Here is a 26,654-nt window from a genome sequence, read left to right as displayed (position 1 = left end):
CCGATGTCCACTTAAGAGGACAGACTCGCTGATATTGGTCGCGAAAGCCGACATGTTAAACGGATTCACTGATGCGCTTCTTACCTTGCTACGTTGATGAAATAAATTCACTGGGGTGGTGAATTGTCATTTTAAGCATTGAGCTATTCTTTCTTGCAAACCTGTTTAGGATTTTGCGTGGATGGTTCTTGTCCGTAACATCAGGCGAGCCTGTAGCAGTGTTTTAACAGGGCAACAGGCCCTGTTTATGAGAGTGGTAGAAGTTCAAACTCGTCAGAAGTCTGAATTTTTTTTCAAATTAAGACCATAGGTGAGGTTCAGTTTAGCTTGTGTTGTATGTGTCGGAGTTATGAATTTTTGATGAAAATAATAAACATTAAAAATTTTCCGAAAAATGCGCAAATCACGTTAATTATGTTAATGTGTGTATTAACATGCATAAATTATGATAATGCGTGTGATTATATGCATAAATTATGATAATCGCTGAGATAATCGTAGTAATTTATGCGGATGCTTGCGACGATGTTAATGTGTGCAGTTGTGATAATTAGGCTCAGCTTCGTTTATCCAGAGTTGTCAATCAGGATAACACGATTATCATCGATTAAACGTTTACCGATTATCCTAGTGTGTGTTATGATATTTAAGGTCACCAGTTCAGATCTCATCAGGATACAGCTCTTATGAATAAGACAGTTTTGCATAGACTTGGAAAGAAGCACTCGAACAGTTGGTGTTAAGCAATTTTATTCTAACAAGCATGTGACATTCTATCATGCAGGTCAAACATGCGTCAATAATTCATGAATAACCAACTGTTATGCATTGCGATACTATGCATTCGATTAATATGCATAACTAAAATTCTTATGCAATTACGAGGTTATGCAATTACCTAATATGAATGACTAAACATTTTTTTTATTCATTGGCGAAATTATGCAGTTAACGAAAATGAATGACTAAAACATTTCTTATTCATGTAACTCGACGGCAGCAACTGCTTTGCACGATCAGTTGATATTGAACGCACCACCTCGAAATGGCAACCCTTTTTGAAACGCAATGACAATTTTCTTGTTCGTGTGCGTGCTGTGTGTGCGTTGTCCCCTCGTAATATTAATTGTGTCGTTAGCTTGTGTGGTGTAGGAGGATACAACCAGCGGCCAGAAGTTCTCTGGGTTGGGCGTGGCCGCTGCTGCTCCCTCGCTCAGCGTGTCGCTCGGCTTGTGCGCTCTCTCTCTCTCTCTCTACCGCTGGATGACGAGTTGGCACGACGCTCGGTGACGCCCGGTGACGTCCGAGTCGTGCTGCTCTTGCGCGCTCTCTCTCTCCACTGCTGGATGACGAGTTGGCATGACGCTCGGTGACGCCCGGTGACGTCCGAGTCGTGCTGCTCTTGCGCTCTCTCTCTCTCTACTGCTGGATGACGAGTTGGCACGACGCTCGCCGTCGCTCTGGACGTCTTGTCTGTTTACACTGGTCGTTGGTAGGTGTGCCCTCAAACACACGGCGCATTCGATGGCGCTGTCCTCTTCCTCACAGCCGTTTGACCAGGCTTTCTCCACTGCTTCGCGCTCTCTGCTTTGCTCGCTTGGTCGACGCTTGGCGATCGCCGCCCTTTTACAGGTTGATTGCTTGTCGTCGCTCGTCACTCTCTCTGCTCCGTGCTTCCCTTGTTCGTGCAGCTGCCAGCTTCACTCGCACTTAACTTCGTTCTGCGAGAAGCGACACCTGCTATCGGCATCGGTGTTTCGTTTCCTCACGACGCTCTGCCAGCCGGAGCACGGCTGAAACCCAGCCCTGACCCAGGTTGAACTCAGACTTCTGCGACTCGAACGACCCCTCCTCGTTCCATCACTTCTCGAGGCACAACCGCCCCAGCTCTCTTGCGAGCCCCGTCGCAACACTGCGTCGCAAGCCGAGTTGTGAGACTGAGCGCGATTCGGACAGACTGCTCTCAGACTGTCACTTTAACGATGTCTCGTCGTTCCATCTCTCCTCGAGGCACGACGCGCCTCCGCTCTCTTGCGAGCCCTGTCGCAACACCGCGTCGCACGCCGAGTTGCGAGACTGAACACGACTCAACCCAGACTGTTCTCAGACTGTCACTTTAACGACGTCTCGTCGTCCCATCTCTCCTTGAGGCACGACTGCCACACCTCTCTTGCGAGCCCCGTCGCAACACCGCGTCGCAAGCCGAGTTGCGAGACTGAGCACGACTCAACCCAGACTGACTGTTCGCTGTGTGCGCCCGTGCCTAACTCAAAACGTGACTCCCCTCTGCGCATTCCTTGCGAGCGGGCAACAAAACACAAACAGAGCGAGAAAAGGCAGACATCCCCGCGTCCCCTCCTCGCGACCTTCCTAACCCTCCAAGTATTCATGGGTCATCTGTTTGTGCTGCGGGGAGACAAAGGCGGCCGTGTTTAACTCAAGCGTGAGCACCCTCTCGTCTCTCCGCGTCTCTTGCGAGAGAAAACAAACCATGTCAGCACAAACCCCCCCCCGCCCCTTGTGACCTTTTTACTCCCTCTTTGCTTGTCAGGCCCTGCTGGAAGACAAAGGTGGCTGAGGAGATGTTTGTAATACATTTATGTGGTCCTGTGTGTTACATTTATTCTTGAATTATATTTTATGAGTTCCTTCGGTCTTAGTATCGTGGTAATCATTCGTCGATGTTTAATGAATATTCGTAATGATTCTCGTCACATTATTATTTTGGCTTCGCCAAGTTTAGTTCTCCAGAGATTGCTGTTTATTCTGAGTTATATTTTAATGTCCTGAGGTTAAGCGTAATTATGTTTCCACTTAAGCTTTCTGGAATTCGTACTCTTTAGTTTTTATTTTTTTTGGAAGGTCGTGTAGGTAGGAAACATATAATAATAGAAAAAAATATTATTGTTTGTTGGTTAATTATCTTTGTTAAGTTTCTACTTTTCGGTAAGGAAAACGTTAAGAAAACGCGAAGTTTCAACCGTTATTTATTCTGCCCTTATCTGTACATCTCCAGATGTCTTGGGAGGCTAGTCCATACATCTTTTGTCCATCTGGATGTCCATGACCTCTTTGTGACCGAACTCTCAACATTTTAACCGCCCTCCATGTTTCATGGATTCCTGGTGTTCTTGTGAGGAGAAGTGAGTTGTTTTCATTAATTAATTAAAAAAAAGGTATATATATAGATTAAAAAAAATTATTATATTTTTTTTAATTGTTCTTAATTAAAAAAAAAGGCATAGACACAACACTTGCCAACTTGTTAGTAGGTTTTAATGCAATTTTAGTTTTGTTCAGCCACCGATAAAATAACCACCTGTGTTAAAGTTCATCGGGACAACGACGACAATGATGTTGATGACGGCAACCGTATAACGATGTTGACGATCGTTGTCAGTGTGACCAAACTATTCCACACTCATGGCTTAGAACTAACCGCCACCGCTCGGTACTGCACCGTTGCCTATCTCCAAAAAGGATGGTGTGTTTCTTCCAGCCTGATGAGAATATTGACATCAAAATTATATTTTTGCTGTCGCCATTGTACCATGAAGGAGAGCCACGGTGTGAACCGTCGCCTATTACGCATATATATCGGTTCCCTTTAAGGCAGTGCTGTTGAGCGACGAGAGTGTTGCTGATTACTTATCCACCACTGCCAACGCAGCATCACAAAATGCATATAATTATTATGCAGTTTGCTCAGTGTTGTTTGCCGACGCAGTCGGACTTTGGAGAAGTTGAGTGTTGTTGGTTCTTGCTAGACAGACTGCCCAAGATCCAGGTTCTTCCTCTTTTTTTTGTTCGTCGGACTCACGGGTAAATGCTCTGCTGCCGTCGTACATGCGCGCACATATGAGTGACGCGCGCATATCGGACGTGCAAAACTAAACTCTAAACGATTTTTATTGAGCTATGCAGCTATTTTTCAGAAGCGACCTGGCCACAAATGATAGCTGAACAAACATTGGTTTGTCATGTGGAAATCAATAGCAGCCAAATACTCTAAAACGCGTGACGTTGATTCTAAATGTGGAGGGGAAAATCGGAGGACCCGGTGTCAGGGTCGGGATCGAATCCGCGACCTCCTGTACACCAGGCAGGGCCGTTAACGTCTCGCCACCGCGGCGCCCATGCGTTATGAGCCGCATTCGTTGCCAGTGCTCTTCTGCGTACGCTTGCTTACATCTGCGTCTAATCGTATGTTGCGTATACACGTGCCCAAATGTCAGCGGCCTTCAAATGTATTTTCCGGAGGGCCACACAGGTAAAATGTGCCGGCGGGTCACTTGAAGTTACATGTCATGCGATGTGCTTAAAGTCCTTATTTCACGGGCACAGACGTTACGACATCTTGTGGTGTCCTAGACATAATATTTGTATGTGATACTTTATCTGTACCTCTTATGTCCGGGTCTTTCATCTCTTCTCTAGTTAAACTCGCAGTTAGTAATCTTTGTGATTTGTCTACAACTCCCTTATCTCTGCATCTTGTTTATCACACTTTCATCTCACTTATCTGGATATTTATAGCCATATTTCTCGGTGAACTTGAAATGCCTCTGCAGGCCACATCTGGCCCACGGATTGCCATTGAAGGACTGCTTTTTGCGTTTAGTTTGTTGTCCTTCACCACCCCGCAACTCCGATTAGCACAGTTGGCTACGTATTGTGTGAAAGAAGTTCAACATACATATGAAGTACCCTGCTGAGATACTGAACCTGTTGTGTATGGTCTCGCAGCGCCATTTGCCACTAAGTGTCAGCGATGTCGCCAGTGTTTCTGTGCCGGGCTAATTTCGCTCTGGATAGACGATAGATGGATAGATATGTAGTGGACATATTGACAATGCACGCACTTGCCTGAACATCCTTGCACGTACAGTGAAACCCTAGGAAACTTGAGCCCAGCGTGTATTTTTTTGTTATAATATTTGGGGGCTCTGAAAGGTACTGTACTCTGACTTTTGACAACGTGATACATGTTTTTTTTCATGTAAAAAAAGGGAAAGGTTTTTTTTCTAATTACAGCAGACTCTCGATTGTCCGTGCGAATGACGGGGAGGATGGCCGTGGATAATTAAAAATCATGGATGATCCAAAAATATTCCCATTTTCCGCGGATCTCTGTGCCAAAAACCACTAACGTAAGTTTAAATTACCGATCGATGCACATGCTCAGTGGTAACACTTTCCTGATTCTGCGCAGAAGACTCGGCCCACTAAGTGAATGACAGCAGAACCACGCCAATCAACATCAATCAAATTCAACCCACTGTTGTAAAGATATGGCAACTACTGTATTGTAGCGGCGATCACGTGAATTTCGGATTAACAGGAGCGCATATTTGTTCGGTTAAAGTACGTGACTTGTAATCGCCATTTACAAGAGTAACAATGCACAACTGTTTTTAGATAATTAATTTGGGCTTAAGGGAAAATACACGAGTTATTACTTTATGTCAAAATCTCAGGTGCGTGGTTATTCCACAAATTGGATAAACCGCACGCAAATATTCGAGAGTCTACTGGATATATATTTTAACTTAGTTTTTATTAACTGCATATGAAAAAGTGCTGCCAGGGTCATGTGACTGGGAGAAGCCCTGCCCCATTCTCATCCATTTCACACATCAGAATATGTATTTATACTGGAGGAATCCGATGAGCTTTCAAGCTCTTTTTGACAAACGGCAGAGGATGGCGATTGATGATGTCTCAGACTTTCAGCATCTCCTAGGGGGTGTGACAATGCAATGATTCATCGCGTAGTATCAATGCGACACGCATTGAATTTTGTGTGCAAGAAGCCAACTCTTTTGATTAATTTCCATTGCACGTAGTGGGTTCACGCGACCCCTCCAGCCACTAGAGGCCCTGATACCTTCCGCTGAAATTATATGAAAAAGGAATCGAATTGTGATGCTTCATAGAATGAAGGTGGTGGATAACAGGTGGGCGGGTTGATCCCAAATAGCACTCCCATTCCATGTGATGGGTTGGGTTGGTTGCTACAAAACATGAATCGGCAAATGAATACCAACACAGAAGTCGCAGAAATTTGAGGGAAAAGTACATTAAATATGTAATTAGCGACGTCTTTGGGAGGTGGCCTTCATCCAGCAGTGAATCAATAATCGCTGGCAATGAGGATACAATAATTCGTTACCACCCTGCGAACAAAACTTGTAATACTTGAGAACCTGATTTAATATTAAGTGACCCGCCGGGAATCCAACCTATGTGTTTTATAGGTACTGGTCCCATTGTTCAAACACACGAAAAGTTTAGTGCTCTTGAGCATCCCACCATCTTATATGGTGTACCTATGACCACTTAAAACTGGAACGGCCAATTCTAGAACTGGTACAAATGGGCTTGTGGCGGTCTTGACTTGCTAAGCGAGTTGTAACCGGGCCATGCTGCTCACTTACGCTGGGCCACTTGGTTGTCCTTAGCAAAGGGGGGCTGCTCACTTTTAGCCAGGCCACCCTCAAAATAGACGTAGAGTTTTCAGGGTTGCCTTGTAGTAGGTATTGTCCCTCGCTTTAGGGTCAGCTTCAAGGCCTTAGTTTTGTTTTTAAAACGTGGCAGAAAATTGTTAAAATATTTAGCTTATGGTTACCGTAAGCTAATCCAGGGGGGTCAGCAACCTGCAGCTCCTATGGACTGCTTTGTGACGTAATTTATGTACGTACTGTACGTATGTATTCGCATGCATTGCGGAGCTCTTAAAATCTTGAGTTTTTGTACCAAAGTCGAAAAAAAGTCTCGTTATTTTTGTTACCGACCCCTGAGCTAAATTCTAGAGTGCGTTAAACGTTGGTTTAAAAAAAAATGGTTTCCCATCCATTGTGAAAGGGAGGGAGAAGTGGGATGGGAGGTGAGGGTCTGAACTCATCGGGACAAACTCATGGGACAGGAAATTAATCGTTCAGTACCAAGAATCGCCCGGCGCGGCTTGATTCCGTTTTTTCTAATTCTATTTACCGTGGAAACGCAGCGTGCTGTAACACGCATGGAGCGAGTGAATGCTGTTGCGCGTTATAAGTTTGAAATTATTAGAGTGTTTACGCGTACTACTTTTGGCGATGGAACTTTAACTTTTGTATCGACATTTTTTGAAGGCTGAATGTGTGTACTGGTATGATATTTCCCAAGCACTTGTTGTCACTTGGTTAATTTATATAACAAAAACATTCTCTCTTTTTGCCTATAACATGCACTTGTGTTAAGCTTGGAATAAAAAGTGTTCATTTGAAAGTCCATTGTTGAGTGCGATTGAATGCACGGGCTTTGTTATACCGCTGCATTTTCTCCCATTGAACCCGGGCGCCTTTTTCTAGTGAAGCCTTTTTCGTGACTTCCCGCAAGCACTGATGAACCACCGTTTTCGGACAACGGAGAATGCAAGCCATTAGAGCTGTTGCAACAACGATGGTGTCCCTTTGTGCACGGTTGGGCTGGACAGCAGCTTTGCTCCCGTACTTTAAGATGGCCTGAGGGAGGGTGCCACGTTTTCGAAGTAAGCTGGGTCAATGAGGGTCAAAGGCAGGGAACATTAAAGTACGGTAAGCAATGTTTTTGTACTGCCCTTTTCTGCCCGCCGCGTAACCCCGGAGCCACCTATATCAATCCACTGTGCATGGCGGTCGCCTATCCAAGAACCTTCCAGGATCAGATCTCACGAGAGATCTGAGTATATTCCAAACTCATTTAGTCAAAGGCACTTTATCTCTTTATTAACCCTTTCCCGTTCCGAGACGTCTGCAAGTTGCAGGCTGTGGTTGTCCTGTTCACGTCTGAATCTCGGAACGCGCAAGCGGCTCGGCGTGAATTTTATTTAGATGGGCGTAATAGTGCCGTTGTTTTTCAAGACATTGTTACTCACTGCAGAGAACCGTAGCGACATGACCGTACTCTGATAGCTGGTGCCCAACTGTGCCACATGGCCTTGTGGGAGCCTCGGTGCCAATAAAGTTATTTTAGTTTTTCGTGTACGTCATTGGAACGAAATCGCAAGAAAATCTGATGGTGTACGTCATCGGAATGGGAAAGGGTTAAACATGTTATGCAGCAGCGACACAGCGTATAAAGAAGCGCTGCAAATATTCTATCATTTTTACCTACCGCTATATTTTATCACGAACTTCACTGGCTTGCAGCTAAGTACAACAGCAATGATGAACGCACGCCATCAAGAAACTCTTGCAAGCAAATGAACAAATAGACCTTGAGACGCTTGTCTAAATTCTGCTGGAGTTTCTAGAGTACCGTGTTTTAGGAAGAGTTGCCATTGGAGATGCTGCTGGCCTTCCATCCAGGAATGTGAACTCTCCATCACTGTCTCAGGGCTGCTACTGATGATGAAGATGTGCGCAGCCCCATATTCCCTGGTGCAGAAGCACCCTGAACATTACCCGAGGAGAAAATGTAAACCTGAACTAAATTCGAGATGTCGGTTATTCGAATTTTTTCCGTGCCTGGCCTGCGCAACATGCTGGAGGAAAGCCACCCTTGATGCAGATTTCCGAACCTGTATTACCCTGACGATTGGAATTCTCGACGCTGCAACAACATGTAATTCTTACTCCAACCGTAAATCCATGCGGCTAAATTAATCTTTCACACTTTCTCCTGTAGGTGAAAGTGTGGAAGGCCGCTCAGGTCGCCTCCCCTCCTCTTCCTCCTCCTCCTGCTCCTCGTTCATCCAAAACACGTCGATGAATCGGGACTTAGGGACGCGGCGCTCGCAAGCGGCAGATGCCGTCGGTGGCGGCACCTGGTGGCCCCCCCAATCGGCGCGAGAGCACGGCATCCCTAATCCGGTGGCACCGCTGCTGCATCCACCACCACGACCGCCAACACCACCGCCGCCGGTGCCATCGGCGTCATCGCCACCGCTACCGCCACTACCTGGCACCTGGGACCCGCTAGGGGCGCAGCACGAGTGCGGCGTTTGCGGGCGCGCGTTTGCTCAGCACTCGTGCCTGCGCCGCCACCTGCGCACGCACGCCGGCGACCGCCCCCACCGCTGCGTGGCATGCGGCAAGACCTTCCTGCAGCACTACAACCTCAAGGTGCACTGGCGCACGCACACGGGCGAGAAGCCGCATGCGTGCGCCGTGTGCGGCCGGGCCTTTCGCCACAGCAATGGGCTCAAGCGGCACGAGCGAACACACCGGGAGGTGCAGGGGCGCATAGCGGCGTCATAGAGAGTCTGCGTGGCTTACTTGAGGAGTCCCCCCCCACCCCCCCCCGCATGGAGTTTACTGAAGTCGCTGTGCCGCTTGTCTTGAAAAAAGGATGCTGTTTTTCCCCGAACTCGGGAAAAAACAACCGGACAAATGAATGGCTCTTCTCCGATGTGTTTTCACATCACTTGGCATGGCGCGCGCGATGTTTCGCTCCACGTTCCAAGAGCTCGCCAGCAAATGTAACGGCATGTTAAGGACGGAAAACAAGACTTTCGATGAAGTTTGGTGGCGTCACATGGATTCTGTTTGTACCTCCTACAAGGGCACGTGTTGGCAACGACCGGTGGCGATGTTTGCGATGGATCGCACTTCTCTGGTTACAATTAGGTGATTCTGTAACTCCTCCGCTTGTGGAGGAGGTAAGTGTATCTCCCGTGTGCAGTTCTAACGTGGCATTGTGTGCATTCCCGTGTTTTAGAGATGGGGAGGAAACTTAAAATCAGAAGGTCTCAAGTTCAAATCCTGGTCAGGGTGAGACTTGCCGCATCTATCGTCATCTTTTATTTCAGGCCTGATGAAATGAGTGTTGCTTTGTGGGACGATAGCAGTTTGGTGTCATGGTAGCGAGATATTAACTACCTCGCCTGGTATATAGGAGGCCGTGGGTTCGATTTCAATCCTGACGCCTGCTGTATATTTGGAGTTTGTTACTCCCTTTGTCGTGTGGAGTTTTTTTCCCGGGTCCTCCAGTTTTTCCCTTCACATTTAGAATCAACATCATGCGTTCAGAGTATTTGGCTGCTAGAAATTTCCAAATGATAAAGCCCACTTTCATTGAGCTATCATTTGTGATAGCCAGGTTGCTTATCAAAAAAGATTTTTCTAGCTAAATGGGGCCTTAACTGGTGTAATACATTTTTTTAAAATATATATTTAGTTTAACTTCAATGTCTGGCACCATTCTTGCTCATGGGCCATGTACCAGTCCGTACAGCAGGTCGTTTTGTGGCCAAAGGTAGCTGCGGCTGACTCGTCGATATGCATGTGTAGTATTACCATAAATCCATGATTAGCCCACTTTTTCGTGGGCTTATCGACGAAACACCGGTGAAGGGGGGTGCCCACTTGAGAACCTGGTGAAGTCCTCACTCAGCTCGGTCCCAGTTAGGGGAGTAGTGCCTTGAATGAGGAAGAAGGGAGGGATTGATTGAAGTGCCATCTGGCCCACAGAAATGCTACAGGGAAGTGAGTACCTGTCAGGTGAGCCGGTAGCGATGACCGCCATCGTATTTCGGATATATACATACACACACGCATATACTATAACAAGTAGAGAGCGTGTACATTATTTCTTTATTTTAACATTGGCTCGAGATGTATCAGTGAGAGGTGAGCAGCACGGCAGCCTATGTTGGAATGCAGAGACACTTTGATATTGGCCACCAGGCCGGTTCGTTCCCGAGCACTTCCGCACCTCCTGTGCCCGGTTTCTATCACAGAATCTGAATCTTTATTTTAGACTGGACGAATCCCGGATCTGCTCCGAAGCTGTTTTTTGCATAGATGTTCCAGCGGTCGCGTGGGAGGAATCCGGGGTCTGGAATCACCCCCCCCCCCCCCCGTGAAGGCTGCTACTGTGGGGGGAGATCTGAACCAAGCCGACGAGACCCATATGGTGAACTGAGCCGGTGGCGAAAACTGCGCAGGGGGAAAGCAGACGGCCATACCCCCCCCCCCCCCCCCACTTGTGTTCTCAATTGCCGATTGTGTACTGGAAGTCATGTTGAATTTGTGTTGTGTAATATATCTATCCGCTACTGTAAACGAATGTGCAGGTCAATGAGAGAGACAGAAAAAGAAAGCATGAGAGACCCGAGTATTGAGAGGTAGGTTCGTTGAGAGACAGGGCTATAGAGAGACAGGGCTATTGAGAGACATCTGTTCCAAATTGAGGGCAAACACATTTATTGTGATCATCTGTAAAATGCAACAGCACGTGTGTCACAGCAATTCTCAACCGAGTCGCCATTAACCACGTGACTGGTGTACAGGTCCGGTTACTCAATCACAGTTTCCCTTCAACCCAATTCCACTACTGATAAACCATCTTTGTCTTTAATCATAACCTATACACTTCGATATTCGAATATTACTTGAATCCTGAGCTGTATGTCTATCTATACCATTCACTTATATTGATAACTTACACCCATTATCTGTAGTGGATATGTACTGTACTTGTCACCATTGTACAACTTACTACTCTACATGTTATATTCTTAATAGCATTGCAAGTGGTCATATTCTGGGTGCATGGGCATGGTTATAGAATAAACAGTATTAGGGTTAGAGAATTACCAGTGTTAACTACAGTACATCATCCTTTACAGTGTACAGTGCAAACCCCCCTCCTATTGAATATATCACAAAATATCAATTCAAAGCCAAACTTAAATACTAGAACATTTATATAACTATCAAAAACAACATTTGGGGCCTATTCCTGTAAAATGCAACAGCACGTGTGTCAAAAATTCTCGACCGAGTCGCCATTAACCACGTGACTGGTGTTCAGGTCAGATTACTCAATAACCCTGCCAGCCACCTACAGGCCCGACTCAGTATTGCATGCTGGTGTACATACGTGCATTGATGTAGTGCACAGCACATAAGGACCTTCACAAACCCACACTTTACTCCATTGCTGCACGAGGAAATAATAAAAAAGAGTGGTCAATTCCTAATGTGCCACACGGCTATAAAGAGACTGGGCTATAGAGAGACAAGGTTACACGTTGCTCACCGCAGCTATTAAACACGCGGTCACCTATTGTGCGTGCACTGCAATCTGCGTGCTCTTGGTTGCACCGGAGGCTGCACATTTTTTAACGCTTTAAACGTCAAGTACAATAAAAAAAAAACTTTAAGAGGTTGCAAATGTTTAAGATCTTACAGAACGAACACCTGTCACTCCCCATGCTGCGCCCGTTGAGGTTATTTGACCGTACTTCACCAATGCTGTTGGCACGGGTTGGTGCATAGGTGGTACCCAGGTAATCGCTCGTAGATGTCAGTCGTGACTACGGGTTTAGAATGGCGAACGTACGAATCACTGCGCCACTGCTACACCCTTTTACTTCGACAGCCAATTGTGTGTATATAATTATTCAATTTAAAATAACATTTACTTTATGTTCTAACTCAAATCTTGAAGCCTTGTGTTAACTCTTGACTGTTGACATGAATGCACGATTTCGTTGTTTTTTTTAACAATATTTCATTGAGCACAGAATGAGAGTGCATTGTGAAGCAATACCGCTTTTGTATAAGTGGGCTGGGTGTAGATACTGTTAAGAAGTACAATACAAATTGTTGTGCTGCACTTTAACAGCAATGCATCTTACGCAGCAGAGCTTATATATCAACGATATGAACTGAAATCTGTTTATATTGCCTGAACGTGCAATATTTTCAATCGCTGTTCAGAAGCCTAAACCACGGAGATGACTTTCAATGTGAGAAGTGGGGGAGGTGTCACCCGCTGTTTCTTTGAACAGGGGCACCGCGGTGGCGAGATGTTAACCACCTCGCCTGGTATACAGGAGGTCGTGCGTTCGATCCCGACCCTGACGCCTGCTGTATACTTGGAGTTTGCACGTTTTTCCCGTGGTCGTGTGGAATTTTTTTCTCCGGGCCCTCCGGTTTTTCCCTCCACATATTCTCTCCGTGTTTAGAACCATGGATTTAGAGTATCCACATAATAAGCCACTTCGTTGAGCTATCATTTGTGGCCAGGTCGCTTCTGAAAAAGAGCTGCGTAGTTCAGTGGGCCTTTCCTGATAAAATATTAATCATTTTGAATGTATGTTGGACTTCTCTCGCACCGTACGTAACCAACCGTGCTCATCGGAGGTGCGGGGCAAGGACAACACACCAAACAAAAAACAGTCTCAAAGAAATTAGTTTTTAATCCAGATTTGCAAGTGCATATCTCCAGTGGCTTGCTAATATCGGAAAGAGCTACGTAGCTCGGTGGGCGTTACCTGGTAAAATATAAAATAGTTGAGTTTAAATGCCGGTCTCAAGGCTCTCTTTGATGAGGAGTCTGACACAGTGGAGGAATCATAATCATAATAATTATTTATACATGAGGCATCTGATGAGCCTATGAAGCTCTTTGTCACAGGAGGTCCAGTAGGGGCACGGGATCAGAATGTTACAACAACAAACAATACAAAAACACGATAGGAGTGCAAAGTATAGAAAGGTATACAAATCACAAAAATATATATATACAAATAAAACTAAACTATTTTATGTTACAAGGTGAAAAATAAGCTATTAACTTATTTTTCAAAAGCGACCTCACCACAATGATAACTCAACAGAGTGGCTTATCATGTGGACATTTATAGCAACCAAATAATCTAAATAAAATTGGACCTTTTTCCAGTATCAAAGTATGAAAAAATAAGAATAGGGTTTACCTTTTCTGGCAATAAAACAGGTGTTAAGATTTTGATTTAAAGCTTTCGTGACTGCAGGGATTCATATTCTTGGTTCTTTCGGTAAAGTCACATGACTTTACCGAAAGAACCAACAATATAGGTGTTAAGATGTTTAAACACCAAATAGAAACCTTTTGCAAGCATACGAGCTGGTGGGACTACTATCTCCTGGCCCCGTACCAACAACACCAAGCAATCCCAACTGGTTGGCGATTCAAGCACACAACCAGGCTTAAGCCCACTCCGCTTTCAAGCACCGATGAGATCTGCCACACTTTTAGAGTTAAATTGGCCTTAGGCCGAGCATCGTAAGGCACCGCTGGGTTTGAACCACTGCGGTAGGGGTAAAACGTTGACAAATTGATACTAGAAAAGTAACAATATCACATTTCACTGATGCACCCATTTCTCTGCTGTCCAGGCTTCAAATGTCCAATATAGCACCACTGAACTACTTTTTTTTATATACGATTGGTAATTCTCCGATGCGATCACTGGATGGAATTGTCTGAAATTCTCGGCAAAGTTTTATTCTGGGTGCATCTTCGGCTTAGTTCCACCTCTAACGTGCGGTGGATTTGCAAGGATGATGTAATAGTTGATCCCGAGAGCGTGGGAGGGACTACGTGATCTGTTTTTAGCACGAATAAATTATTGTGCATTATGACTGAAGCTCGCTCACTGACCTTTCTGTCTGACTGTAATCACATTGCCGTGCTAAACCCTGTGGGAGCGATGTGCGCACTCTTTCGCCGAAGTTTGTGTTTCGGCTTTCTTTGTGTTTTGCGGATCTCTGCTTGCGTATCAAGTACGATGGTCGCGTTGCAGCCAAATACTCGGAACCCCATGTTTCTAAATGTGGAGGGGAAAAACCGGAGGACCCAGAGAAAATCCACGCGACCACGGGGAGAGAGATCACTTCTTTTGTTCTTGTAAGGAAACTTAAAAGTTACACTTTATATTTGAGGCAAACTGGCTTCTCAACAACACCATTCCGATCCAGTATTCCCTTCACCAGGAATATGGAAACAACCGATTAAGATGAACGTGATCTGGTTTGCAAGGTCGTCACGGATTACTCGTTGGAGGGAACCGAGTGTGTGAAACGAAGGCTACGTGAGAGAGATGATAAGAGAGTTGCGATTTCACACTCGGGTTTCTAATCATCTCTCCGATGGGCTTCTTGTGTCCCCCCCTCAGACAAAACCTTTGAGCGTAACTCAAGCTTCTTCATTCAAGATGTGACGTCCCTGCAGGGTGGCTCGGAAGGGCACGCCATGGCCCGCGGTCTCGCCGCCACCGCCGCCGCCTTGGAAAAGACGGTCGCGTGCCGTCTGTGCGGGCGCAAGTTCGTCAGCGCGGCGCTGCTGGCGGCGCACATAAGCGCGCACGCGAGCGAGAAGCCGTTCCCCTGCGACGTGTGTGGCCGCACTTTCGCGTTCAAGGCACACCTGAGGGCCCATCAGATGATGCACACGGGCGAGAAGCGCTACCGCTGCACCGAGTGCGACCGCGTTTACAAGCACTACAACAGCCTCAAGTATCACCGGCAGACGCGGCACACGGGCATGACGCTGCCGCTACCGCCGCTGCCACCACAAAAACACCAGAAGCAGCAGCAGCAGAAGCAGCAGCAGCACGCTATGCCACGCTGAGACTGGCCTGGCGCGAAGGAGCCGCACGCCACCAGCCGTTCCGATCCCTAGCGCCGGAACAGACGCACGGCAGCCCCCAGACGGGTCGCCGGCTGTGGGGGGGCAGCTTTTACGTTGAAGGGTTTTTTGAATGAAGAATTTGCGAGGACTTTGACGCTCAATCTGTTAAGAACTTTTGACAGAATTTACTAAGTTAGGGAAGTGTGGGTGGGGTCCACAGCTAAGCGATACGTTGTGCAACGCCTCTCGAAATTGGGCAACTTCCATTGCCCGCGGCTGCTTCTTTGCGCAGTGGTGTCAGGCGTGGCTATTTGCAGATTTGCGCTTCCCAACACGTGAAAGACTTTTCTTAGTTTAATTTAAATTTTCACGATGTACGTGTATAATGTTTATATCGAACTTTGTAAGTACAACAGGTCGGTCGCCGCGGAGAATTTGTTGACTCACTCGAGCGAGTGTTGTGACACCTTGACCCATGACTGCAGTTTTCTTGATGCTAATCACGGAGGACATACGGGTTGCGCACGGAAGAGGCGGTCCGCGACGTTCTGCAGCTTACATTCCTCACAGGGTGCGACCCGCACCCCATCATCTGCCATCAGAAGAAGTTCTCTCTTCATAAATGTTGGTCTCGGCTTTCACGTGAGCAGGATCGAACAGCTTGCCGTCGCACCTCGTGTGTGCACAAACAGACGGCCCTCTGCGCTCCTGTTATGAAACGCGCGGATCGGGAGGACCGAGAAGTTGCCGAAAGGCGTTGGGTGCAAGAAACGAGACCCCTGCCGAAAATGTTTATCTCGAAACTGTCGGATGTGGATCCATTAAACTGCAAGCGCTGTGCCAAGTTTTAGTGAAAGGGCGGATCAGGCTGAGAAGTTTTTGGGGGGTGAGGAGGAGGGGGGGGTACCCATTCTTTTATAGAATCTTGTAGAAGCCTGATCTGCTGACCCCTGGTAAAAGATTTTCTGCTCAGCAAGGTAGAGGTGGCTTAGCCTGCTTCTCCGCATTTCTGTTTTCCTCGGGGGAGTGAGAGGATCATATCCGTTGTTGAGCGGCACGTTTTGCTTCGTATGGTTTCAAAAGAAGTCCGACATACATACGTGCATCCCATTGTGCCTTCGGGGTAAGCAACCGCTGAAGTCTCCAGAGCAGCACTCTGACAAAAGAAAAAAAAATGCCGAAGAGGGAAATTCCACGGTAGTTGTTGCAGTCTCCACGTATCAGCCGTTGTTCTTGTGCGGAGTGATGTTTGTATCGCTCCCATCTCGACGGACTGCTCCCCTCCACCAACAGTAGTAACAAGAGGACGTAAATGAGGTTATACAGGAGGTCATACAGATGTTGTATCAGACTGGTTTCCCCACTGCTTGGCAACTCAGCTGGGGGAGATGCCGTCCTTTCTCGGTGCTTCCCTACTCGCCAAGGCTGCCTGTGGCCTGGCTCAGCTACCCGTTTGTTGCCGGCCTCGTCAAGCTCGTCCGTGGCCTCGTTAAGTCCCCAGCATCGTTAGCAGTCGCTCCCGTATGAGAGATGTATCAACTTCTCGAGGTTACAGCTCGAGGTAACGCTCGACTTGACCGCTTTCCCATTCTGATGTGCGTACGTACGTGTAAGCCATTGGTTTTACGTCCGATTCCGTTCCGATCATGTGTACGTGCATGTACGTGTCATCGGAACTGAAGCGTAATTGAAGGCATGGCGGGAGGGGCGTGTGGCACAGTTTGGCGCCGGCTGTCGTAGAGAGTCCGGTGGTCTTGTCGCTACGGTTTTCATTGTAGCAGCGCTACTACTACACCACCTCTCTAGATCAAATTAACTCTGAGTCACTCGTGCCGTTTCGAGATTCAGCGGTGAACGAGGACCACCCACACCCCGCAACTTGCGGACGTCCCGGAACGGAAACAGAGTTCAGCGCTGTGCCATCTGCCGTTTTCTCTCTGTGATCGTCTTGCCATCTCCACGCCCTTTCGAGGGACCAGCATTCTTGACAGCATGGGGAGGCCGACGGCCTTCACGATCTCCTCGTAAATGGCGAGAAAGATTACCACCGTCGGATGCGGTTTGGATTCTTGGCACAAGCCGCTCCCGTAACTAATTTGCATGGCATATGGCTTCCTTTCGCACTGTACGTCCTTGCCGAACCGAGCTCCTTGAGGGTTTCTCGTGTTGGACTGGCATTGTACTTGAGGTGGGTTTTTTTGCTTGTTTCACCAGGCGAAGGAGACGGGGCTCCGCGGTGGCCAGATGTTCTCTCCCTCGCCTGGTATACAGGAGATCCTGGGTTCGATCCCCGACCCTGATGTCTGCTGTATATTTGGAGTTTGTGGTGTATCTTTTCCCGTGGTCGTGTGGATTTTTCTCCGTTTTTTCCCTTCACATTTAGAAACGACACGCGTTGAAGAGTATTTGGATACTGCTATAAATATCCACATGATAAGCCACTTCGTTGAGCTATCATTTGTGATAGCCAGGTCGCTTATTAAAAAAAATACCTTTATAGCTCAGTGGACCTTACCTGGTGAAATAAAAAGTTTAGTTTAGCTTCAATGACGAGCACCATTCTTGCTCATGGGCCTTGGACCAGTCCATACTGAAAGTCCTTTTGTGGCTGCAAGTTAGCTGCAGCTGGCTCATAGATGACCGTGTGTAATATATGACCATGATTATTTGAAATACACTTTGTTTATATTCTACACACACATACGAAAACAAGTGCTTTTAAAATTTTGACTTTTTAATTTAATTCTACATAACTTTGCCGAAAACCAAAGAATATGTGCTTTTTAACTTTTTATTTTGTCCGTTAATGAACTTACCTGGTCTGGCAAACAAGGGGTTCAGCTAGCCCGGGTTTTATTGTTTGAGTATAATAAGTGAGTCATTGGCACGCAATGAAGTTGTGCAATTGATTGCTCAGGTGTGGACCCCGTCTGCCCTTCAGGCAAAGTCCTTCTTTTCCTAGCTATAGCCACCATTCTTAATGTGGGTCACATCCAAAGTGCCCTGTGGTTATGCAATCGTGACAAACCCATTTTTTTTATTTTACCAGGGTGAGGCTCACTGAGCTATATAGCTCTTTGTTTCAGAAGCGACCTGGCTATCACAAGTTATAGGAGTGCAAAGTCTAGGAAAGGTAAACAAATCACTTAAACATATATATAGAAATAAAACTAAACTATTTTTTAAAATTCTTACCAGGTGAAGCCCCACTGAGCGATTAACTTATTTTTCAAAAGCGACCTGGCTACAATGATGGCTCGACAAAGTGGCTTATCACGTGGAAATATATGCAAACTCCAAATATACAGGCGTCAGGGTCGGGATCGAACTCACGACCTCCTGTATACCAGGCGAGGTATTTAACAGGGGATATCTCGCTCGCCTGATACGTAGGAGGGATGTGGGTTCGATCCCGGACCCTGTCGATGCCTGTTGTAGGTTTTGAGTTTTCGTGTTCTCTCTCTTCCCCTGGTGATCACATGGATTGTTCTCTGGGTTCGTCGAGTTTTGCCCTCCACATTTAGAAACGTGCGTTTAGATTTCTTGGCCACGACTATAAATTCCCACATGTAATGATATGTCACTTTGATGAGTTACCATACTTGGCCAGGGTCGCCTTTGAACAAGAGCTAATAGCTCACTGGCTTTACCCGATAGATAAAATATTTTTTGGAGGAAGTTTGCTTCACTGTAAATACAGTACTTCCTGGATGCGAGCATGTGGGTTCAGGACCTTTATTCCTCGCTTCATTCTTCGTCATTCCACTTGTAACTTGAGAGCCAAAAGTACCACGAGGCTGGGCCCCTTTGTACACGACAGCCATTTGGGGCGTCACGGTTGCGAGATGTTATCTCCCTCTAACTTGGTATGCAGGAGACATGGGTTCGATCCCAACCCTGACGCCTGTATATATGGATTCTAGATTTGAAGCTTTCGTGACTGCAAGGATTCATATTCTTAGGTTTTTTCGGTAAAGTCACGTAGGTAAAACATTAAAATTAATAAAAGTAAAATAAAATAAAAATCACGACGTTTCGGAAGCAACACAAGCTTCCGTCTTCAGGTGGAACCGTCACAGCCCGACAGCTGTATCAAGTAATACAGCTGTCGGGCTGTGACGGTTCCACCTGAAGACGGAAGCTTGTGTTGCTTCCGAAATGTCGTGATTTTTATTTTATTTTACTTTTATTAATTTTAATGTTTTACCTACGTGACTTTACCGAAAAAACCTAAGAATATGTATATATGGAGTTTGCATGTTCTCGTGCTCATGTGGATTCCTCTCCGGGTCCTCGGGTTTTTCCCTCCACATTTATAATCAACGTGCATTTTAATCTATTTGGCTACTTCGATCAATTTCCACATGATAAGCCACGTTGTTGAGCTATCGTTTGTGGCCAGGTCGCTTCTGAAAAAGAGCTATATAGATGTGTGTCTTACCTGGTAAATAAACAATAGTAGTTGTGGTAGATGTTCAACATTTTGCTCCATGTCCCGGGAGCTTCTTTAGGAATTTTGATCTGCAAAAACCTACGTAGTGCTAGTCTGGCATTTTGAAGCGGTGGATTATTACCCTGGAGTTTTTGAGTTATTGCCTAATACTCGTACTACTGCTTAGTACTCGGGTGACAAAGCGGAATGACGAAGATCTTTAATTCGATCTTGATTTTAAGCTTTCATGACTGCAGGAATCCATACTCTTTGGTTCTTTCGGTAAAGTCACGTAGTTATATTTAATTTTATACCTACGTGACTTTACCGAAAGAACCATAGAGTATCTTTAATTCGATAGCGGTGCGATGATTTTCAACGATGCAATAGTTTTCACGATTATACTTCTCGTGCCAGGATTGCAATACAGTTTGTTCTCCTATAATGCGGTCCGAGTAGTTGCGTACCTGAAGAACACCGCAGTCCACGATAACGCGTGAGATGTGTAACGCAAGGCTGAACAGAGACTGAGGCACGTGGTGGGTAGCGTCTGGAAGCATCCAGCAACATCCCGCCTTGTGCGACACTATGGTGGGGCAGCCGTTACAGCCGCTAATTCCTGCTCTCGCGACGTTAGTTCCGTTGGCTCGATCGCGTCATGTCCAGTTCGCATCCACGTTATAAAACAAAAATGCGTTCCCAAATACATTCATTGCGCTCTCTATTCAACTGGCGTGATGAAAATAACACATGGGGTTGAAGGACAGACCGTACTTGGGTTTGTGTGTAGAATGCGTAGCCGAGGCTAGCCCCCGTACATCCTTGAGCTGTACTTTTATCTCGGTGTTCCAGCATCTGTGTTGCGTAGATCCGTCCGCTGTGTGAACTGCGCGTCAGATGCGCAAGCCAGTGCCGCAAGCAAATGAATAATAATAATTTGTTCGAAGGTAGAAGCAAGTGAGAGTCACCGAGACAGGTGTGTCTTTTGCTATGGAGACTCGGGATTTGTTAATGCGATACGTACATCCAATGTTGTTTTAATACGTTAAATGTTTTTTGCATGATTTCTTCATCCAGAAAAGCTTTGCTGAGTCTGTAGACCAATTTCTAGGGGATTATTGCAAAGGATGGTGCAAGAAAATCCGTAGATTGTACCGTACTACGCAACGTAAACTACGCTGCCTGCCTTCAATAATCAAAAGTGTGGCAATTTAAACCCCATGACCCCGCAAGGCACGTTGAGGCATATTGTGGATTACACAGGGCCACCTTTGATAACGGTCCAATAGGTCTCTCTCCAACAAAGAGAAGCGGAGCTCAGGTGGTCTGAGGTGGTTAAACAAAGATATGGAATCTACCTCCACTCCAATGAAGCTACAAAGCGTTTTCGTTATCTCTCTGCTTCGCCGTAAAAAAAAGACGAAAAAAAGTTTGTTGTTGGTTAACTGTTCGCGAATAACTGGGGGCATTAATTGACCGACGTTGCAGCGGCCGTTGTAACGACGTTGAAAACTGCTGAAAATAAAGTTGTGAAAGAAAAAGAGACTCGCTTCATGAATGTAAATCGTGACCTCCCCGCCCCCCCCAATACCATTCATTGCCATCACATGAGGAGCGACTTGCTGCAACCGGATGAGTGTAACAGTCCGTTGAATGTTTTTGTAAGCTTTGCAATTGTACCATGATCAGGTATATTTATACTGAATCTCATGGCACATTATTGAATGACAAACAAAAACTGCACTTTAACAATGTGAACACGACACACAACCAAGGAAGAAAAATCACGCTTACACAAATTTACTCTTGCTTTCCAACAAGAGCGGTGTTCTTCATTTAAAGGCCCGCGGGTCACTGGCAGCCCCGGTGGCATTTAGTGCGTCCCCTGACGTGCGGCCCCCCGACAATTGGTGTGGCGGCCCTCGCACTGATTGATGTCTTATCGGAAAAAGTTCCCCCCCCCCTCCTGTCTGAAAATTAGTGAAGGACACTGAATTAGAGAGAGGTAGCAATGGTCGTTTCCATGCCAGATGGGACAACGGAGTTCGGATAGCAGCTCTACTGGGGGATGGCATGGGCAACCCTTGGATTAATTTGGCCGGTTTTCACAGTGAAGGTTCACAATATGGTGCCACGGTGGTGAGATGTTAACTACCTCGCCTTTTATACAGGAGGTCGTGGGTTCGATCCCGACCCTGACAATGCCTGCTGTAGTATATTTGGAGTTTGCATGTTCTCCCCATGGTCGCGTGGATTTTTCTCCGTGTCCTTAAGTTTTTCCCTGCACCTTTAGAAACAACATGCGTTAGAGTATTTGGCTGCTATAAATGTCCACGTGATAAGCCACGTCGTTGAGCTATCATTTGTGGCCAGGTCGCTGCAGAAAAATAACTATATAGCTCTGGGTTTTACCTGCTAGTTTTAGTTTATCAACACAGCCTAACACTAAATGCATTAACCCTTTCAACCTGAGTTAGAAACCATTTAACAAAACCACCATGAAGTGTGAATTATATTATTCTGTAAAAGCCAGTGCTAAAAAAATTAGTCTTAGAATTTGTATCAAAGGTAGGGTGGATTTGTAAAGACATGGCCGGTGGGTCTCCCCGTGGTCGCGTGGATTTTTTCTCCGGGTCCTCCGTTTTTTCCTTCCACATTCAGAAATGTGTGTTTAAATGATTTAGATAATTTTGCTGCTATACATTTCCACATGATAAGCCGCCACTCCGTTGAACTATCATTTGTGGCCAGGTCGCTTCTGAAAAATAAGCCAATTCCTCAGTGGGCTTTACCTGGTAAGATACAAATAGTTTAGTTTAATTTGTATTTTTTAAAGTTATTTGTTTATCTTTCCTATACTTTGCACTTCTTTTGTGTTGTTGTATTGTTTGTTGTTGTAACATTCTGACCTCGTGCCCCCCTACGGGACCTCCAGTGAAAAAGAGACTTCACGGCTCATTGGATTCATCCAGTGTAAATATTCCGATTCTGAATCCGTCACCGTTGTTTTCTTTCTCCCACCCCCCGCAGGTGAGGGGCCATCGAGAAACATGGGCCTCGCGATACTGGGCGTGAGGTCGCTGTGGACTGACCCGGCTCATTTGCCGCCGCAGTCACAGCGCCCGCAGTTGGAGGGCGAGGAAACCACCGAAAAGGTCATCGAGTGCCCCAAGTGTGGACGGGCCTTCTCCAACTCGGCCCACCTGACGGCGCACATGCGCTCACACACGGGCGAGAAGCCGTACAGCTGCGACGTGTGCGGCCGTGCCTTCTCACTCAAGGGCAACCTCAAGACGCACCAGCTGACGCACACGGGCGAGAAGCCGTACCACTGCGGCACATGCGACCGCGTCTTCACGCACTACTCGAGCCTCAAGTACCACCGGCGGACGCACACAGGCGAGAGGCCGTACAGCTGCGACGTGTGCGGCCGCTCGTTCGCGCAGGCCTCGGGCCTCAAGGCGCACCGCTTCACGCACACGGGCGAGAGGCCGTACGCGTGCCACGTGTGCGGCCGCACCTTCTTGCAGTGCCGCAGCCTCAAGGCGCACCTGTGCAAGCCCGAGGAGTTCTGAGTCGTTGGGTTGGGCCAGTGGACAAAATACAACTGCCTCCCAAGGAAAATTGGAATTTTAAAATAAATTGTATTCGTGCTGGTGACCGGGGGTTTGGGCATCTAACAGATGTCTGGCCCGCGGTTCTTCAGACCCTACTGGAAGAGACTACCTCGCAGTGTCATCTCAGGAGCTGCTGCCGTTCACAGTCACGCGTTCCGACCGTTGGGGCCGTGTGCTCTTCTGTACGTACGTTATGTATGCTGAACTTCTTTCGCACCGTACGTAGCCGACCGCGCCAATCGGAGGCGCGGCGGAAGGATATGAGGTGATTCGGTTCCGTGGTCTGGCGCAACCGTGCGGGGGTGCGATGCACAAGCCTAGAGGGACGAAGGTCCACGACGTTGGTCGGCTTTCGAGACGGACGATCGTGCTTCCGCAGCATCTATTTAACACCGGGTCGCGTTATTTTTTGCTACGTCCGGACTTTCCTCTAAACCAGTGGTTCTGAACCTGGGGGTGTGACGAGATGCCCTTTTAGGGGTGCGAAACATGGTCATCGAAAACACAAATTAAGCACATAAGTACAACTACTTTGTTTCATCAAACCCTATGTATTAACATACATTTTTTAATGATTGAGAACCAAAGGGGTGCAGGCTGCAGTAAATGTTAAGAACCACTGCTCTGAACGCACGTTTATCCCATGCAGAGCATGCATACTCCACTGCAGAGTAGCAGTGAGCCGTTGCGGTTGACCCGAGTGTAGATGCATTAGCTCCCCGTTTAGCGTTGGCCGGTTTCAAGACAATGGTACGTTGTGAGCGCAACCGTTGCTGTGGTTTTCTCAACACGTGCCTTGTGTGTCAGCGATCGGTCGGTCGAGTGTTGCACGCGATGGTCAGGATTTGAGCGGTGGGCCAGTTTTGCGCCATTCAATTGCATTTCCGAGCGAGGTACGGCTTCATGTTTTCGTTCCCTTGTAGATGGAAGGTGCACGCTTTGGTCTTATCCAAGTCGGTTCGGAGTTTTTTTTCCTCGCAATGTTACCTTTGTTGAAGTCACCGTCAGGGTTGTTTCGACGTACGTTGAACTTCTTTCGCACCATACGTAGCCAACTGTGCTAATCGGAGGTGTGACGTGGTGAACGTCCTTGTGCCTTGGTCTGTCACAGGGGTTGTTTGTGAAAGTTAAACCTTTGGGGTCCTGGTGGATTGGCCGATAAGATGTTAAAAACGGTGATGGTGCGAGCACGCTGCCTTTTGGAAGACCATTTTCCATTGGTGCCAGCGACTTCGCTTTCCATCCAGTTCTATGAAGAATTGTCGGTTCTTTAGTCGAGTCTGTAAATGAGTTCTTCAAGTCATATCAATCTTGATTTGAAGCTTCAAGTCATCTTCAGCAACTTGTCGAGTAGCCGTCGATAACCGACGGTGTTGTGTAGGCTGCCGATAGGTCTTCCAACAGCTCCTGTAACGAAACCTTTCTCAAAATCTTCCTCGGTGTGCGTTACGTAGGATGGAGCAGCTGGTTTTTTGTGCGTGATTCACCTGGGGCGACTTCCAGCTTGCTCCGTCGCGTCAACACGTCATGCAATATGAATCACCATGAGCCTTGTTAGTGCGGCAGAGCGGGGGAGATGGATCGAAAACTCTTGGCCACCAATGGATCATGTCCCCCGTTTGAGGAATGAAACTCCCTCGGGCTTGCCTCCAGACTTTCAGGATCCTTGTGGGTAGCCACACAACTTGTAGAAGTCCTGAGCTTTCAGCCTGACATCTTTGATTTGTTCCGTCATAATGTCTGTGTGTATGTAGAACGTCGCACCGTACGTAGCCAACCGTGATAATCGAAGATGTGGGGGGAAGGACAACAAACTAAACACAAAGCGGTTCAAAATAAGTGAGTTTTGAATGTAGATGATTTAAAAGTGCATTTCTCCCAGTGGCTTCTTAATATCGGAAGAGCAATCCAGACGGCTGCAGAAGCGCATGTGGAAGCGTGCAATGCGGTGAGAAGTGGTGCTCCCATTGGCTTGCCTCCAGAGTTTCGGGATCCTTGTGAGTAACCACACAATTTGTAGAAGTCCTGGAGCTTTCGGCCTGACATCTTTGACTTGCCCCTTCAAAGAATGTCATGCAGGCTTGCCGCTTTTCCGCTTTTCAATGAGCTCATGCCAGCCCGGAGATGTACTTTTGAGAATGGCTGGGTGAACCCATGAATGTGTGGGTGTTGGTGTTGGATTAGGTGGGTGTTTAGTTTGTCCATTTGGTGCAGGTCTGGTCGAAATCAGCTTGTGGGCAACTTGGTTGGGTGTAATGTTACGATAAATTATTCTTTATTGTTATTATATTAAATCATTTTTTTACAGAAATCCAGTGGTATCACACCTAAATTGAAACAATAATATAACCAATACAAATAAGCAAAGAGAAAACACTGAAACATCCGACAACAGTCCCATGAAAATACGTAAAAAAATAAACACATTGGTTGCATAAACGAGATTTAAAACACCACTTGAAAACATTACTTTAATTAAAACAATTGTCCCCCAACTATTTGCAGCAGGCCACAATAAATTTCAAGTGTTGGCTGGTCACGTGACATCGTGTAATTTCACTTGTAGACGTTATATAACATCGCACAGTTGTGAGGTAAAATAATATCTGTACACGTGACCAATAATATATATATAATTGTCAGCTATCTCATCTGTATATTTGTTTAACACGTAGGCTTGCGCGAACAATATTAAGCATGATTAAGGAGTTTTTTTTGTTCCGGATTAGATCGTGTAAATATAAATGTATCCTTAACTCGCCACCACCCAGCACAGCCAATTAGTGTAAGGTTTGTCCCGTAAACATTTACAATTTACAATGTTTACGTGCTGAGTAGTAACTAATCACCTTTTAACCCCCAAAAATGCCTTTATTTTGGATCTGTATATTTTATCTCACTAATCTGTATTTATTATCTCTCGGTGGGCCATAACTAAGTGGGCCACTCCAAAAGCCTCTCACAGGCCAGATATGGCCCGAAGGCAACCAGTTGAAGACTTCTGCTTTAAAGGACACCTTAAGTGCTTTTAACATTGTCGCCGATATTTTTGGCATATTTAAATGACACATTCACAATCCGCACGATTAAATGGAGAGGACCGCATTCCTGTTCTCCCGAGCGTCCCACGCTTCGCTACACAACGCTGCGCTGTTTTCTTGGTACAAAACTTGGGTGTAAACTGCAGCCAATAGCCATCTGTGTGTGTGTATACCAAGGAAATAGGTGGAAATTATTCTTTT

The 26,654-nt window shown here is 46.5% G+C and overlaps 2 protein-coding genes across 2 annotated transcripts in view; both read left to right on the top strand.

The window, feature by feature from the left end:
- LOC144948443 (uncharacterized) overlaps positions 1 to 25,880 on the top strand; it is a 41,488-nt gene extending 15,608 nt beyond the window's left edge. The window contains exons 7-9 of the mRNA XM_078877922.1: positions 8,647 to 9,211; positions 16,788 to 16,843; positions 22,826 to 25,880. Coding sequence (XP_078734048.1) covers positions 8,647 to 9,211; positions 16,788 to 16,843; positions 22,826 to 23,370 — 1,166 coding nt within the window. The 3' untranslated portion in view covers positions 23,371 to 25,880. The remainder of the gene's footprint in view (positions 1 to 8,646; positions 9,212 to 16,787; positions 16,844 to 22,825) is intronic.
- On the top strand, positions 9,227 to 18,150 carry LOC144953028 (uncharacterized). The gene is made up of 2 exons (XM_078883542.1): positions 9,227 to 11,086; positions 14,909 to 18,150. Exon 2 carries the CDS (start codon positions 14,986 to 14,988, stop codon positions 15,361 to 15,363), a length of 378 nt encoding a protein of 125 aa, XP_078739668.1. The 5' UTR covers positions 9,227 to 11,086; positions 14,909 to 14,985; the 3' UTR covers positions 15,364 to 18,150.
- Positions 25,881 to 26,654: the final 774 nt, after the last annotated feature.

Source organism: Lampetra fluviatilis, chromosome 3 (assembly GCF_964198595.1).
Source record: "Lampetra fluviatilis chromosome 3, kcLamFluv1.1, whole genome shotgun sequence".
Classification (NCBI taxonomy): domain Eukaryota; kingdom Metazoa; phylum Chordata; class Hyperoartia; order Petromyzontiformes; family Petromyzontidae; genus Lampetra; species Lampetra fluviatilis.
This window is presented reverse-complemented; position numbering and strand designations above follow the sequence as displayed.

Coding starts and splice junctions, on each gene's coding strand:
- LOC144953028 (XM_078883542.1), top strand. CDS start 14,986: ATGGCCCGCGGTCTCGCCGCCACCGCCGCCGCCTTGGAAAAGACGGTC.